Here is a 13,208-nt window from a genome sequence, read left to right as displayed (position 1 = left end):
AACACATCACAGCCTTGAGCAATGCCTCCACTTCCTGGGCCCGACACAAACACATTCCTCCATATATCTCAAAGAAAAACAACACCTGGAGAATCTCCGATAAGGTTACAACCATTTGTAAAAGCGCAGGAACCAATAAGAAAGCTGCTAAAAGTATAATTTAAAATGTAAACCAATTGTAATGCTGTAGCCTAGAGAAATGCCTTGTTCCTCTGTAACCTGACAAGTCCTGTTTACCTCGAGCTATAAAAAGCAAGCGCACGCATTGTTCCGGGCCCTCTTGTATGTTGTGGAACGGAGGGACCAAGTTCGAACTTGCATTAAAGATCCTTGCCGCTTGGCTTTGACTCTGGACTCTGGTGGTCTTCTTCGGGGAATAAACGGTCTGGGCATAACAATATCAAATTTATTTTTTAATCCTGCCACATTTACATGAGTCAAAGCATGAAGTTCTTGTGCTTTTACGAATACAGAGGATACCAGTAAGTCAGCTTGTTCATTTGCTTTAGTTAAAGGCCCTGGTAAATTAGTGTGTGCTCCAATATGAGTAATATAAAATAGGAAATTTCTTTTTCTCACAGTTTGTTGTAATAAATTGAACAGCTGGTTTAACTGATCATCCATACTATATTTGATTAGGGCTGTCGCAACATCCCTTGTAGCCTGTACTACATATGCAGAATCTGACACAATATTAATAGGCTGATTAAAATCTTGTAACACTGTAATGACTGTAACCAACTCTGTTCTTTGAGCCTAGTGATATTGAGTTTCAATGACTTGTTCTTTTGGCCCAGTGTAAGCCACGTTTTCATTGCTGGAACTATCAGTAAACACTGTCAGAGCACTTTTCTAAGGGTTTAATGTCTGGTAATTTTAGGTAAAATCCAAGTAGTCAATTTTAAAAAATGGAAGGTTTTTGTTTTTGGGTAATGATTGGCAATAATTCCCACAAAATCAGCAAGACCAGTCTGCCACGTACAAGAATTGATAAAGGCTTGTCTAACCTGTTCCTCGTTTAAAGGAATAATGATTTTGTCTGGGTCACTTCCACACAATTTTATTATTCATAATCTTGCCTGACCAATTAACATAGCTATTTGATCCAAGTACAATGTAAAAGTCTTAATTGTACCGTGAGGAAGAAAGGAGAACTCCACAAGCTCAGTGTTTTGAACAATGATGCCTGTCGGAGAATGTGCAGTAGCAAAAATCAAAAGTTGGAGTGGGGACAAGAGATCTATTCTATTTACTTGTGCTGATTGAATTTTCTCTTCAACGAATTCAATTTCATTTGCTGCCTCTGGGGTTAATATTCTTTTACTATTTAAGTCCGGGTCCCCTCTTAAGATACAGAACAAATTTGACATGGCATAAGTAGGAATGCCTAGAGTTGGCCGAATCCAATTAATATCTCCTAGCAATTTTGAAAGTCACTTAATGTTTTTAATGTGTCTTTTCTTATTTCTATTTTTTGTGGTTTAATTTTTCTATTTTTCACCTGCATCTATGTTAACTGGAGGATTGGCGGCCCTATTGTTTTGGATCTGTTGTTGTACCCCATCAATCCACCAGGTCTTAAATTGCAAAAATTGACAAGGTGAAAGTGACGATTTGGCCAAAATTTCCCAGTCATAAGGAATAAGTCTATTTCCATGAGCAATGGAATCTAGTAATGTTCTCATATAAGGAGAATTGGGTACATACTGTTTTACTCCCTCTTTCATGTCTTTTAGCATTTTCATAGAAAATGACTCATATCTGGCATCAGCTCAGGGAGGCGCTCCCTCTTGGGCCCCTTCTCCAGGTGGTATGGGCTCAAATATTACTAGAAACTGCCATGCCTCAGTATCTCCTTGTTTTCTTGCCTTCTCAATAATTTCATGTAATGCACTATCTTGTCCACTAGGTGGTGCTGTAGGATTAAGTCTCATAGTGGGCGGCTGAGGCTCTAGCACCGTGCCCTGTGGTGCTGGAAACTTCCTGGCTGTCCATACTGATTTTCTGGGGGCGGCCGATACCGAAGTTCGGCTGGCGACCAGTATTGGCAGGGTACTGGCCGTTGGGTCTTACTTTCTACCAGCTGATATTGTGGATACTGTATCTGGATTGTCATTGCCGTGATAGAGACTATCCTTTTCTGATATTCTCTTGGGGGTTGTACTTGTCTAACTTGCATTTGAGATTGGAGAGTTGGCCATCGTGGTTTAGACTATGATGGCCCCAATAGTTCTAGACCTTTTCCCCCCAATTTTGATGGTCCGGAAAATATTACCTCCCGTAATTTACTGTAGTCAACATTTTGCGTTGACCGAACCATTACAGGCTCTTCTACCTTTTCATACTGTGAACTTTCTGTTCCTTTCTCGAATTCTGTCCCTGCCTCTTCTTCACAATCTATTGCACAGCTTTCAGGGGCATCAGAAACTGAAACGCCATCTTCTTCTGTTTTAAAGATTCTAAAGCTATTTTAATAATGGCCCAATTATTCCATAGTGTAAGTGGGATGATTTTATCCTCCCTATTTTCTTGTTTTAATTCTTCGCCAATTTTTTCCCAATCTTTTAGATCTAAAGTTCCCTGTTCTGGAAACCATGGGCAGAATTGTTCTATTGTTTGAAATACCGTGATTAGATTTGCTGTAGAGGCTCTAACTCCCCCTCTTCTTAAAAGAATTTTAATAAAGCTAAGAGGCATATTTGTTTTCAGTTTGACCCATTGTTACCCTAGGTTTCTCTGAGTGCACAAGCTTACCGCAAGGCTGACGGTGGACATACTCAGGAATCTCTTGTCGATTTGCCTTCAATGATCACACTGTAGCATATCTTCACCATAGAGAAAGGAACCCACATTGGGCACCAGATGAAGGGGGCCTGCCCCTCCACACCTGTGGGTATTTCTCACAAGGTGGAGACGAGGGACTAAGAAAAGGAAATAAGACACAGAGACAAAGTATAGAGGAAGAAACGTGGGCCCAGGGGACTGGCACTTAGCAAGTGAGGACCTGCACCTGCGCTGGTCTCTGAGTTCCCTCAATATTTATTGATCACTTTCTTTACTATCTCCATGAGGGGAATGTGGTGGGGCTATAGGGTGAAGGTGGGGAGAGGGTCAGCAGAAAAACATGTGAGCAAAGACTCTGTGTCATAAATAAGTTGAAGAAAAGGTGCTGTGCCTGGCTGTGCACATAGGCTAGATTTATGTTTAACCTTACATTAACACCTCAGTGCCATGAGGCAGTACTGCTTCCAGCCATAAGGCGGTTTTCTCCTATCTCAGAATAGAATGTACAGCCGGATTTTACACCGAGACATTCCATTCCCAGGGACGTACAGGAGACAGGTGCCTTCCTCTTATCTCAACTTCATAGAGGCCTTCCGCTTTCACTAATCCTCCTTAGCACAGACCCTTTACGGGTGTCGGGTTTGGGGGCTATAAGGTCTTTCCCTTCCCATGAGGCCATATCTTAGGCTGTCTCAGTTGGAGGAAACCTGGATAATACCCAGGCTTTCTTGGGCAGGGGTCCCTGCGGCCTTCCACAGTGCATTGTATCCCTGGTTAATAAAGAATGGAGAATGGTGATGACTTTCACAAAGCACACTGCCTGAAAATACTTTTTTTTTCTTTTAGAGGGAGTCTCGCTCTGCCACCTAGGCTGGAGTGCAGTAGCGCAATCTAGGCTCACTGCAAGTTCTGCCTCCTGGGTTCATGTCATTCTCCTGCCTCAGCCTCCCGAGTAGCTGGGACTACAGGTGCGCACCACCACGCCTGGCTAAGTTTTTGTATTTTTAGTACAGACGGGGTTTCACCGTGTTATCCAGGATGGTATTGATCTCCTGACCTCGTGATCCGCCCACCTCAGCCTCCCAAAGTACTGGGATTACAGGCGTGAGCCACTGTGCCTGGCTGCAAACACATTTTTAACAAAGCACATCCTGCACAGCCCTAAATCCCTTAAACCTTGAGTCAATCCAGGGGCACCCATGTTTTTGTGAGCACAGGGTTGGAACAAGATCACAGGTTAAAGCATCTTCAAAGCAGAACAATTTTTCTTAGTACAGATCAAAATGGAGTTTCTGGCCAGGGGTGGTGGCTCAACGCCTGTAAGGATCCCAGCACTTTGGGAGCTGAGGCAGGCAGATCACGGGTCAGGATGATCGGGAGGGACCATCCTGGCTAACACATGAAACTCTGGTCTGCTAATAAAAATACAAAAAATTAGCTAGGCATGGTGGCGGGCACCTGCTGGTCCCAGTTACTAGGGAGGCTGAGGCAGGAGAATGGTGATGAACCTGGGGAGGTGGAGGCTTGTAGTGAGCGAGATTTGGCCACTGCACTCCAGCCTGGCGCAGAGTGAGACTTCCTCTCAAAAAAAAAAAAAAAAAAAAAAAAAAAGGAGTTTCTTTTGTCTTCCTTTTTCTAGATACAGTAACAATCTGATCTCTCTTTGTTTTCCCTAGACATTTTGAGTTGATTTTTTGCATATGGTGAGAGATAGGAGTTTAGTTTCATTCTTCTGGATATGGATATTGTTTTCCCAACAACATTTTCCCCCAGTGTATGTGCTTGGTACCTTTTTCAAACATCAATTGGCTACATGTCGATTTATTTCTGGGTTCTCTATTTTGTTCTCTTGGTCTATGTTTTTATATCAATGACACGCTGTTTTGGTTATTAGAGCCTTGCAATATATTTTAAAGTCAGGCAGTGTAATGCCTCTAGCTTTGTTCTTTTCGTTTAGGATTGCTTTGACTATTTGGACTTTTTGTTCCATACAAATTTTAGGATTTTTTTTTCTGTCTTTCTTGTTTTACTAGAGCATATCCTCCAGTGGTTTCCTAAAAAATGTTATGTGGCAGTGAGGGGTAAATTTCTGATCCTTGCATGCCTAAAATATACTTATTTATCCCTCATACTTGACTGATAATATGGCTTAGTATAGGAGTTCTAGATCAGAAACGTATTTTCTCTCAGAATTTTGAAAGCCTCCCTACATCGTCTTCTAGCCACTAATATTACTACTGACAAATACGCTATTCCTATTACCTGCTCTTTCATAAGTAACCCGTTGCCCTTTCCCTGTCCCCTCCTTACCTCCTGTCACCAAAATTTTTGATTTTCTCTTTATCCCTTGTGTTAAACAATTTCATGATTACGTGCCATAATGTTTTTCCTTTGTTTTGTTTTCTTTCATTATGCTGGGCACTCAGCAGGCTCTGCTACTCTGGAAACTCATAGTTTCTCTGATAATTTTCTTCCATTTCTTCTGTATTTCCAGAACTCCTGTTAATCTAATGGTCAACCTTATGGATTCATCCTCTAATTATCTTTTCTCTTTTATTTTTCCGTTTGTATTTCTGTTCTGCTTTCTGAGAGGTTTCCTCAACTTTATATATTAAGACTTCTATAAATTATTTATTTTTCTATTATTATTATTTGAGAGCAGGTCTTGCTCTATTGCCCAGGCTGGAGTGCAGTGGCATGATCATAGCTCACTGAAGCCTCCATCTCCTGGGCTTGAGCCACCCTCCTGACTCAGCCTCCTCAGTAGGTGGGACCCCAGGCATGAACCACCACAGCTGGCTAATTTTTCTTTTTCTTAATTAATTAATTTTTTGAGATGGAGTCGTGCTCTGTTGCCCAGGTTAGAGTGCAGTGGCATGATCTTGGCTCACTGCAAGCTCTGTCTCCTGGGTTCACGTCATTCTCCTGCCTCAGCCTCCCTAATAGCTGGGACAACAGGCGCCCACCACCATGCCCAGCTAATTTTTTGTATTTTTAGTACAGATGGGGTTTCACCGTGTTAGCCAGGATGGTCTTGATCTCCTGACCTCATGATCCACCCGCCTTGGCCTCCCACAAGTGCTGGGATTACAGGCGTGAGCCACTGCACCCTGCCTAATTTTTCTTTTTAAAAAAATGTTTAGCAGAGGTCTATCTATATTGCTCCGGTTGGTCTCGAACTCCTGGCTTTAAACAATCCTTCTACCTTGGCCTCTCAGAGTGCTGGGATTACAGGCATGAGCCACCATACCCAGCCAACTTTTCTATTATATTTTTAATTCCCCAGAGCTGTTACTTATTCTGTTGGTTTTTTGGACCATTTTATCTTTGCTTTATGGATGCAGTATTTTCTACTATCTCTCATAGACTGCTTATTATTTTAAAAAATATTTTCTGTTCTTTTCAGTTTCTGTTCCCTTTTCTTTTCTTTTTTTTTCTATTTGATGCTGTCTTTCTTGGTGAAGGTTTATCTTAAATATCTGGTGACCCTTTGTTATCTCTTCATATTTAAGAGTGAGTCACTAAGTATTTGGAAGCTCTGTGTTAACAGGAAGTTTATCAGTTCGTGGGTTTCACTGTAGGATGATAAAGTGGGTACCTAGGTATTTTGTTGGGGGACCTCAAATATCAGTATGTATAGATCTTTCCTCTGGGGTTAATTAATTAAAATTAATTCCCTGATATCTTGCCTGGAGAATACAAGCCTCGCTGTCAGCATTCCTGGAGCAAATTTCAGCAGGAGGACTGAATGTGTTTCACCATTCAGCATGTAGACAATTCATCTAATCTCTGTTTTCAGTCTGATACCCTCCTACCTTAGCCTCCCTGCCATTATCTTTAGCTGTGTCTGGTATCTCAGTGTCTGGAGCTTCTCTACCTCAATTTTGTCACAGGGCTGCTAAGGAGATGAAAGGGTAGTTGTCTAAGTGAGTAGGATGGAGAAAAAGACCTGGCTGTTTCACTTCCTATAAAGGCTTTCAGCCAAACCCTCTCTTTCCTGCCTCTCACATCACCTCTGATCTGCTCTGTCCCAGTCCTGACATTCTAGTGTTCAGCAATACGAATCTGTTTGTCTCTTGTTAGTATAACCCTCAGCAAACATTTAAAATTGTTTTCTCAGCTCAACTATGGTTTTCCATCTTCCAAAAATGTGTTGATATCCTTAATCTGCTATCGGTTTCTTTCTTACTCTCTTTGTCTATAGACTGGTAACCACAAAAATGTTAACTCACTGTCACTTCAGTGATTTGGGGAGTGAACATATGTGTTTAACCTGTCCAAGCATAAACAGAAGTGCAAGACTGTCAAGATGCCCACTGTTTGCTCCTATTAAAAGTTAGAGTCAGAAAATTCATAGATATGGCATTCATAGACAAGGCAAGGTGGCTCACGCCTGTAATCCCAGCACTTTGGGAGGCTGAGGCAAGTGGATCATGAGGTCAGGAGTTCAAGATCAGCCTGGCCAAGATGGTGTAACCCCATTTCTACTAACAATACAAAAATTAGCCGGGCAATCCCTCCCAGCTACTTGGGAGGCTGAGGCAGGAGAATCGCTTGAACCCAGGAGACAGAGGTTGCAGTGAGCCAAGATTGCGCCACTGCACTCTAGCCTGAGTGACAGAGTAAGACTCTGTCTCAAAAAAAAAAAAAAGAAAAGAAAAAGAAAAAACTCATAGATAAAATATAGATAAAATTCTACTCTCATAGGCCAATGTGGAAAAAGCAGGAGTCCGAGAGTTGCAGTACATGTGTCCAAGCCCTATTGTTATCATTTATTGGTTGTCTGAAGCTAGGTAAGTTAAATTTTCTGACCATCTGTTTCCTCATCTGTAAAGTGGTGATAATCATCCCTAGATAGTCTATCTTACTTGCAATGATGAAGTAAAACAATTGATATAAATATATAAACATCAAATATATATCATTTATCATAAACTCTATTACCAGTAGACATAGTCAAATATATTTTCAGAGGCACTGTAACATAGCAGAAAAAATGTGGGCTCCAGATTCACGCAGACTTGGGCTCGAATTCCATCTCTGTTATTCACTGTGTTATGTTGGGTAAGTGACTTACACTCTCTGAGCCTTCGTTAACCTGTTTATAAAATGGATATAATGTTAACCTGACAAGGCTGTTCTTGAGTATTAAACGAGATAATGCATGTAACATCTATAGGGCCTGACAGTAAGTACTTAACAGATATTAATTCTTCCATACAGGCCCCTAATTTGAGACCAGCTTTTTTTTTTTCCCCAGGCTTAATTCACTTTTTCTTGGGTAAAAACCCTATGTTGCAGCCATAGCTGGAGCCTGGGTCCTCTGCATGGAGACTCTGGTGTGGGTGTTGACCAGGTGGTCAGTGAATTCCTGATAGGGAGACTTAGTGAATATAGTCTCCTTCCAGAGGTCGAGGGTCAGGGAGCTGTAGGTCTTACAGATGGCGTCAAAGGTGGCCTTGGAGAAGTTGCCCAGGGTGGCAGTGCAGCCCCTGGCTGAGGTGTAGCAGTCATCAACACCAGCCATCATGAGGAGCTTCTTGGGCACAGGCGCCCAGACAATGCCAGTGCCCCTGGGTGCCGGGATGAGGTGCACCAGCACAGAGCCGCAGCGGTCTGTCACCTTGCAAGGGACGGTGTGGGGCTTTCCCATCTTGTTCCCCCAATAGCCTCTGCGCACGGGGACTTTGGAGAGCTTGGCCAGGATGATGGCCCCGCGGATGCCAGTGGCCACCTCCTTGGAGCGCTTAACACCCAGACCGACGTGGCCATTGTAGTCCCCAATGGCAACAAACGCCTTGAATCTGGTGTGCTGGCCGGCGCGGGTCTGCTTCTGCACCTGCATGATCTTCAAAACCTCTTCCCTGAGAGAGGCCCCCAGGAAAGTCAATGATCTCAGATTCGTTGATGGGCAGGGAGAAGAGACATCCTCCAGATACTTGATCTTCATGTCCTTGACCAGGTGGCCCAGCTTGGTGACGGGGATCTACTCCTTATCCTCCGCCTTGCCTCCGTGAGTTCCGCGGCCTTGGCTCTGGCCAGTCCACGGCCGTGACCCTGGCCCCGGATGCCACCGCCGAAACTTCCGCGGAAGTCACCGCGGTTCCCCATCCCTCCCAGGGCTGCGGGGCCTCCGCCCCAGTCTCCGCCCCGCTGCCCCGCCGCCCCGCCGCCCCCTGCACTGGCGTCTTCCGTCATTTGGGGATTTGTTGGAGAAGAAGAGCTTTTCTATACTAAGACGAAAATCCTGAGTCCGTATTTCATTAGCTCATGCTAAACTACACTGATAATTACCATCTTAGATCATCAATAGTCCTCATAAAATTTTATTTATTTGCTGCTTTCCCAGGACCAAATTATAAGGTGAATAGCCCAAATTAAAAGGATTCCTCATACGAGACCTTTGAAGTCAACTGGCTATTGCTGAGGCATCTTTAGCATTTCATTACGAAGTAAGATGTGAAACTTGTAACAAATATCAAGAGATCAGAGGCTCTGGAATACTGGGAATAATTACAACTCAAAAAATTATCTTAAACATTTTGTTTTGGGGGGGGAGTTATTTGATCCTTATACAAATCTAGACTCCACAGTCTTTTTTATCCCGTTTAAAGATGGATTAACAGAAGCAATGAGTAAAGAAGCTTCCTTTACTCAACTTCTTTGAGTACTTCCTTGAGTTTCAAGGAAGTCTCAAATTCCTTGAGACTCATCTATCTGTGGAAAACAACCAAGAACTGCAGTCTTGGCCTTTTCTCTCCCAGTTCAGTGCTCTTTTTTAAAAAATATGGTAAAATACAAATGCCATAAAATTTATCATTTCAACCATTTTAAAGTACATTCACATTGTTGTACAACCAATTTCCAGAACTCTTTCCATCTTGCAAAACTGGAACTCTGTACCCATTAGACAACAACTCTCTCTTACCCACTCTCTCCCTAGCCCCTAGCAACCACCATTCTACTTTGTTTCTATAATTTGACTATTCTAGGTACCTCATATAAATGGGGTAACACAGTAGTTGTCTTTTTGTGGCTAGCTTATTTCACTAAATATAATGTTCTTAAGGTTCATCCATATTGTGGCATGTATCAGAATTTCATTCCTTTTTAAGACTGAATGATATTCTATTGTATGTACATACCACAGCATTTTGATTACTCATTCATCCACTGATGGACACCTGGGTACTTCCCAGGTATGAATAATGCTGCTGTGAACATGGGTGTAAAAATCTCTCTCAGACACTGCTTTCAGTTTGTTTTTTGTTTTGTTTTGTTTTTGAGACGGAACTTCGCTCTTGTTGCCCAGGCTGGAGTGCGATGGCGGGATCTCGGCTCACTGCAACCTCTGCCTCCTGGGCTCAAGCGTTTCTCGTGCCTCAGCCTCCTGAGTAGCTGGGATTACAGGTACCCGCTACCATGTCTGGCTAATTTTTTGTATTTTTAGTAGAGATGGGGTTTTACCATGTTGACCGTGGCTGGTCTCGAACTCCTGACCTCAGGTGATCTGCCTGCGTCACCCTCCCAAAGTGCTGGGATTACAGGTGTGAACTACCGCACTCAGCCCTTTCAGGTTTTTTTTTTTTTTTTAATTTATGTAGTAATTGAATTGTTAGATTATATGGTAATTCTGTTTAAAAATTTTTGAGGAACCACCATACTCTTTTCCATAGGGGCTGCATCATTTTACAGTCCTGCCAAGGGCACACAAGTGTTCCAGTTTTTCCACATCTTGATCATATGTGTCATTTTCTGGAGGTTTTTTTGTTTTTTGTTTATTTTTAAATTAACAGCAATTCTACTGGGTGTAAGGCAGTATCTCATTGTGGTTTTCTTAACAGTCTTGAAGTCTTCTGTACAGATGGCAAGATACTAAGTAACCTTGGATAACATCATCAAAAAACATTCATATTCTTTCTTTTTAATTGATTTTTTTTAAGAGACAGGGTCTTGCTCTGTCACCCAGGGTGGAGTGTAGTGGTGTGATCATAACTCATTGCAGCTTCAAACTCCTGAGCTCAAGGGATCCTCTTGCCTCAGCCTCCTGAGTAGCTGGGGCCACTGGCACAAGCCACCATGCCGGGCTAATTTTTTTTTTAATTATTTTTTTGTAGAGACAGGGTCTCACTATGCTGTCCAGGTTGGTCTCAAACTCCTGGCCTCAAGCAATCCTCCTACTGTGGCCTCCCAAAGTGTTGGGATTACAGACATAAGCCACTGCACCCAACCTCAACAAATGTTTACTGAGCTCCTAATAGGTGCTAGGCACTGTGCTGGGTACTAGGGTTATAAATCTCTTAAGAGCAAGGGAGAAAGATGGGCAATGAATAGTGACCAAGGTGCTGAGTATATTCAAGGTACACTGAATCACTCCTTACGGAAAGCCTGCTAATCTTTCAAGAAGACTATCAGGTGCTTTTATGGCTCACGCCTGTAATCCCAACACATTGGGAGGCTGAGGTGGGAGAATCACTTGAGCACAGGACTTTGAGACCACTGGGGCAACACAGTGAGACCCCATCTCTACAAATTTTTTTTTTTTTTTAATTAGCTGGGTGTGGAGGTACATGCCTGTAGTCCTAGCTACTTGAGAGGATGAGGCAGGAGGACTGCCTGAGCCCAGGAGTTTGAGGTTGCAGTGAGTCATGATCATGCCATTGTACTCCAGCCTAGGTGACAAAGTGAGACCCTGTCTCAAAAAAGCAAAAACAAAAATTGATCATCTCCTTTTACCGTGAATCAAAAAAGGAGTATGTAAAACATATTTATTTCCTACGTTCACACCCAATTATTCCAAACAGAATACAGCTGGGAGGTTTCCCATCCTCTCTTGGGAAGTGAAGACTGGTGCAAGTTAGTAATTAGCGCTTATACCTATCACCCCACATGGGTGCCTGCATTCACAAACATGTGCTAGGTTTTGGGGAAGCAAAGAAATATGAGTAAGGCACAGATCCCGCCCTCCAGGATCTCAAGGACAGCTACAACATAATACAATAAGGGCTGTAATAGAAAAAAGACAAGTAGAAAGAAAGGAATCATTCTTTTCCCTCGTGGAGAAATCAAAGGCTTCTTTAAAAAAGTAAAGTCTAGATCTGGATCTTTTTTTTTTTTTTGAGACGGAGTCTCACTCTGTCACCCAGGCTGGAGTGCAGTGGCCGGATCTCAGCTCACTGCAAGCTCCGCCTCCCGGGTTTACGCCATTCTCCTGCCTCAGCCTCCCGACTAGCTGGGACTACAGGCGCCCGCCACCTCGCCCGGCTAGTTTTTTTTGTATTTTTTAGTAGAGACGGGGTTTCACCATGTTAGCCAGGATGGTCTCGATCTCCTGATCTCGTGATCCGCCCGTCTCGGCCTCCCAAAGTGCTGGGATTACAGGCTTGAGCCACCGCGCCCGGCCTAGATCTGGATCTTAAAGGATGACAGGAGTTCATCAGATTCCAGGAACAGGAGGGAAAGGACATTCTAGAGAGGGAACAGCATGGAACAAATGAAAGGGCACAGCATGTTTATGAAATATTAAATGATTTAGTATGACTGGAACTTAGCACACACAATGGAGAGTGGTAAGAAGGGTAGACAGCAACATGGTGAGGAGGGCTTGGAGGCAGACTGGCAATCTATTCTGAAGGTAACTGAGAATTAACTGATTTTTAGAAAGGGAGCAGTTTGATTGTTTTTTTTTTTTCCCCCTGCCCCAGGAAACTCGATGGGCTCGATGGAGGATGAACTGGAGTTATAAGAGAACCAAGAAAAAGATATGTGAGAAGGAGGTCAGGAACTAACCAAATAAGATCTCAAAGACCCTTGTTTTGTCCCATAGCAGTCATGAGAATGACTTGCTGTGAAAAATACCCAGAGCTTTTTATTTGTTACAGAGACAGGGTCTCATTATATTGCCCAGGCTGCTCTCAAACTCCTGAGTTCAAGTGATCCTCCTTCCTCAGCCTCCCAAAGTGCTGGGATTACAGGCGTAAGTCACCATGCCCAGCCATTCAGAGACCCTTGGAGTTAGAGCACCAGAGCTCAGGACCTCATGTATTTGGCCTCCAAAGCCAGAAATCAGATTTTCCTAAAGCATGTATCATGGAACAGATACTTGAGGATTGATTCACAATAAGCAATTTCATAAGAGATTGTGGTATAGGCTGGGCACGGTGGCTCACGCCTGTAATCCCAGCACTTTGGGAGGCTGAGGCAGGTGGATCACGAGGTCAGGAGATCAAGACCACGGTGAAACCCCGTCTCTACTAAAAATACAAAAAATTAGCCGGGCGCGGTGCCGGGTGCCTGTAGTCCCAGCTACTCGGGAGGCTGAGGCAGGAGAACGGCGTGAACCCAGGAGGCGGACCTTGCAGTGAGCCGAGATTGCACCACTGCCCTCCAGCCTGGGCAACAGAGCAAGACTCTGTCTCAAAAAA

The 13,208-nt window shown here is 43.3% G+C and overlaps 1 protein-coding gene and 1 pseudogene across 1 annotated transcript in view; one reads left to right on the top strand and one right to left on the bottom strand.

Annotated features, from left to right (window-relative positions):
* Positions 1–7,956: 7,956 nt before the first annotated feature.
* LOC108533182 (40S ribosomal protein S2 pseudogene) lies at positions 7,957–8,861 on the bottom strand (annotated as a pseudogene).
* The window catches only part of EIF2S2 (eukaryotic translation initiation factor 2 subunit beta), a 33,742-nt gene continuing 29,385 nt past the window's right edge, over positions 8,852–13,208 (top strand). Inside the window, 1 exon segment of the mRNA XM_017877434.1 lies at positions 8,852–9,039. Within this exon segment, the coding sequence (XP_017732923.1) occupies positions 8,852–9,039 (188 nt within the window).

Source organism: Rhinopithecus bieti, unplaced genomic scaffold (assembly GCF_001698545.2).
Source record: "Rhinopithecus bieti isolate Rb0 unplaced genomic scaffold, ASM169854v2 scaffold_65, whole genome shotgun sequence".
NCBI classification, from domain to species: domain Eukaryota; kingdom Metazoa; phylum Chordata; class Mammalia; order Primates; family Cercopithecidae; genus Rhinopithecus; species Rhinopithecus bieti.
Note: the sequence above shows the minus strand (reverse complement) of the source record. Positions and strands in the feature narration are given on the sequence as shown.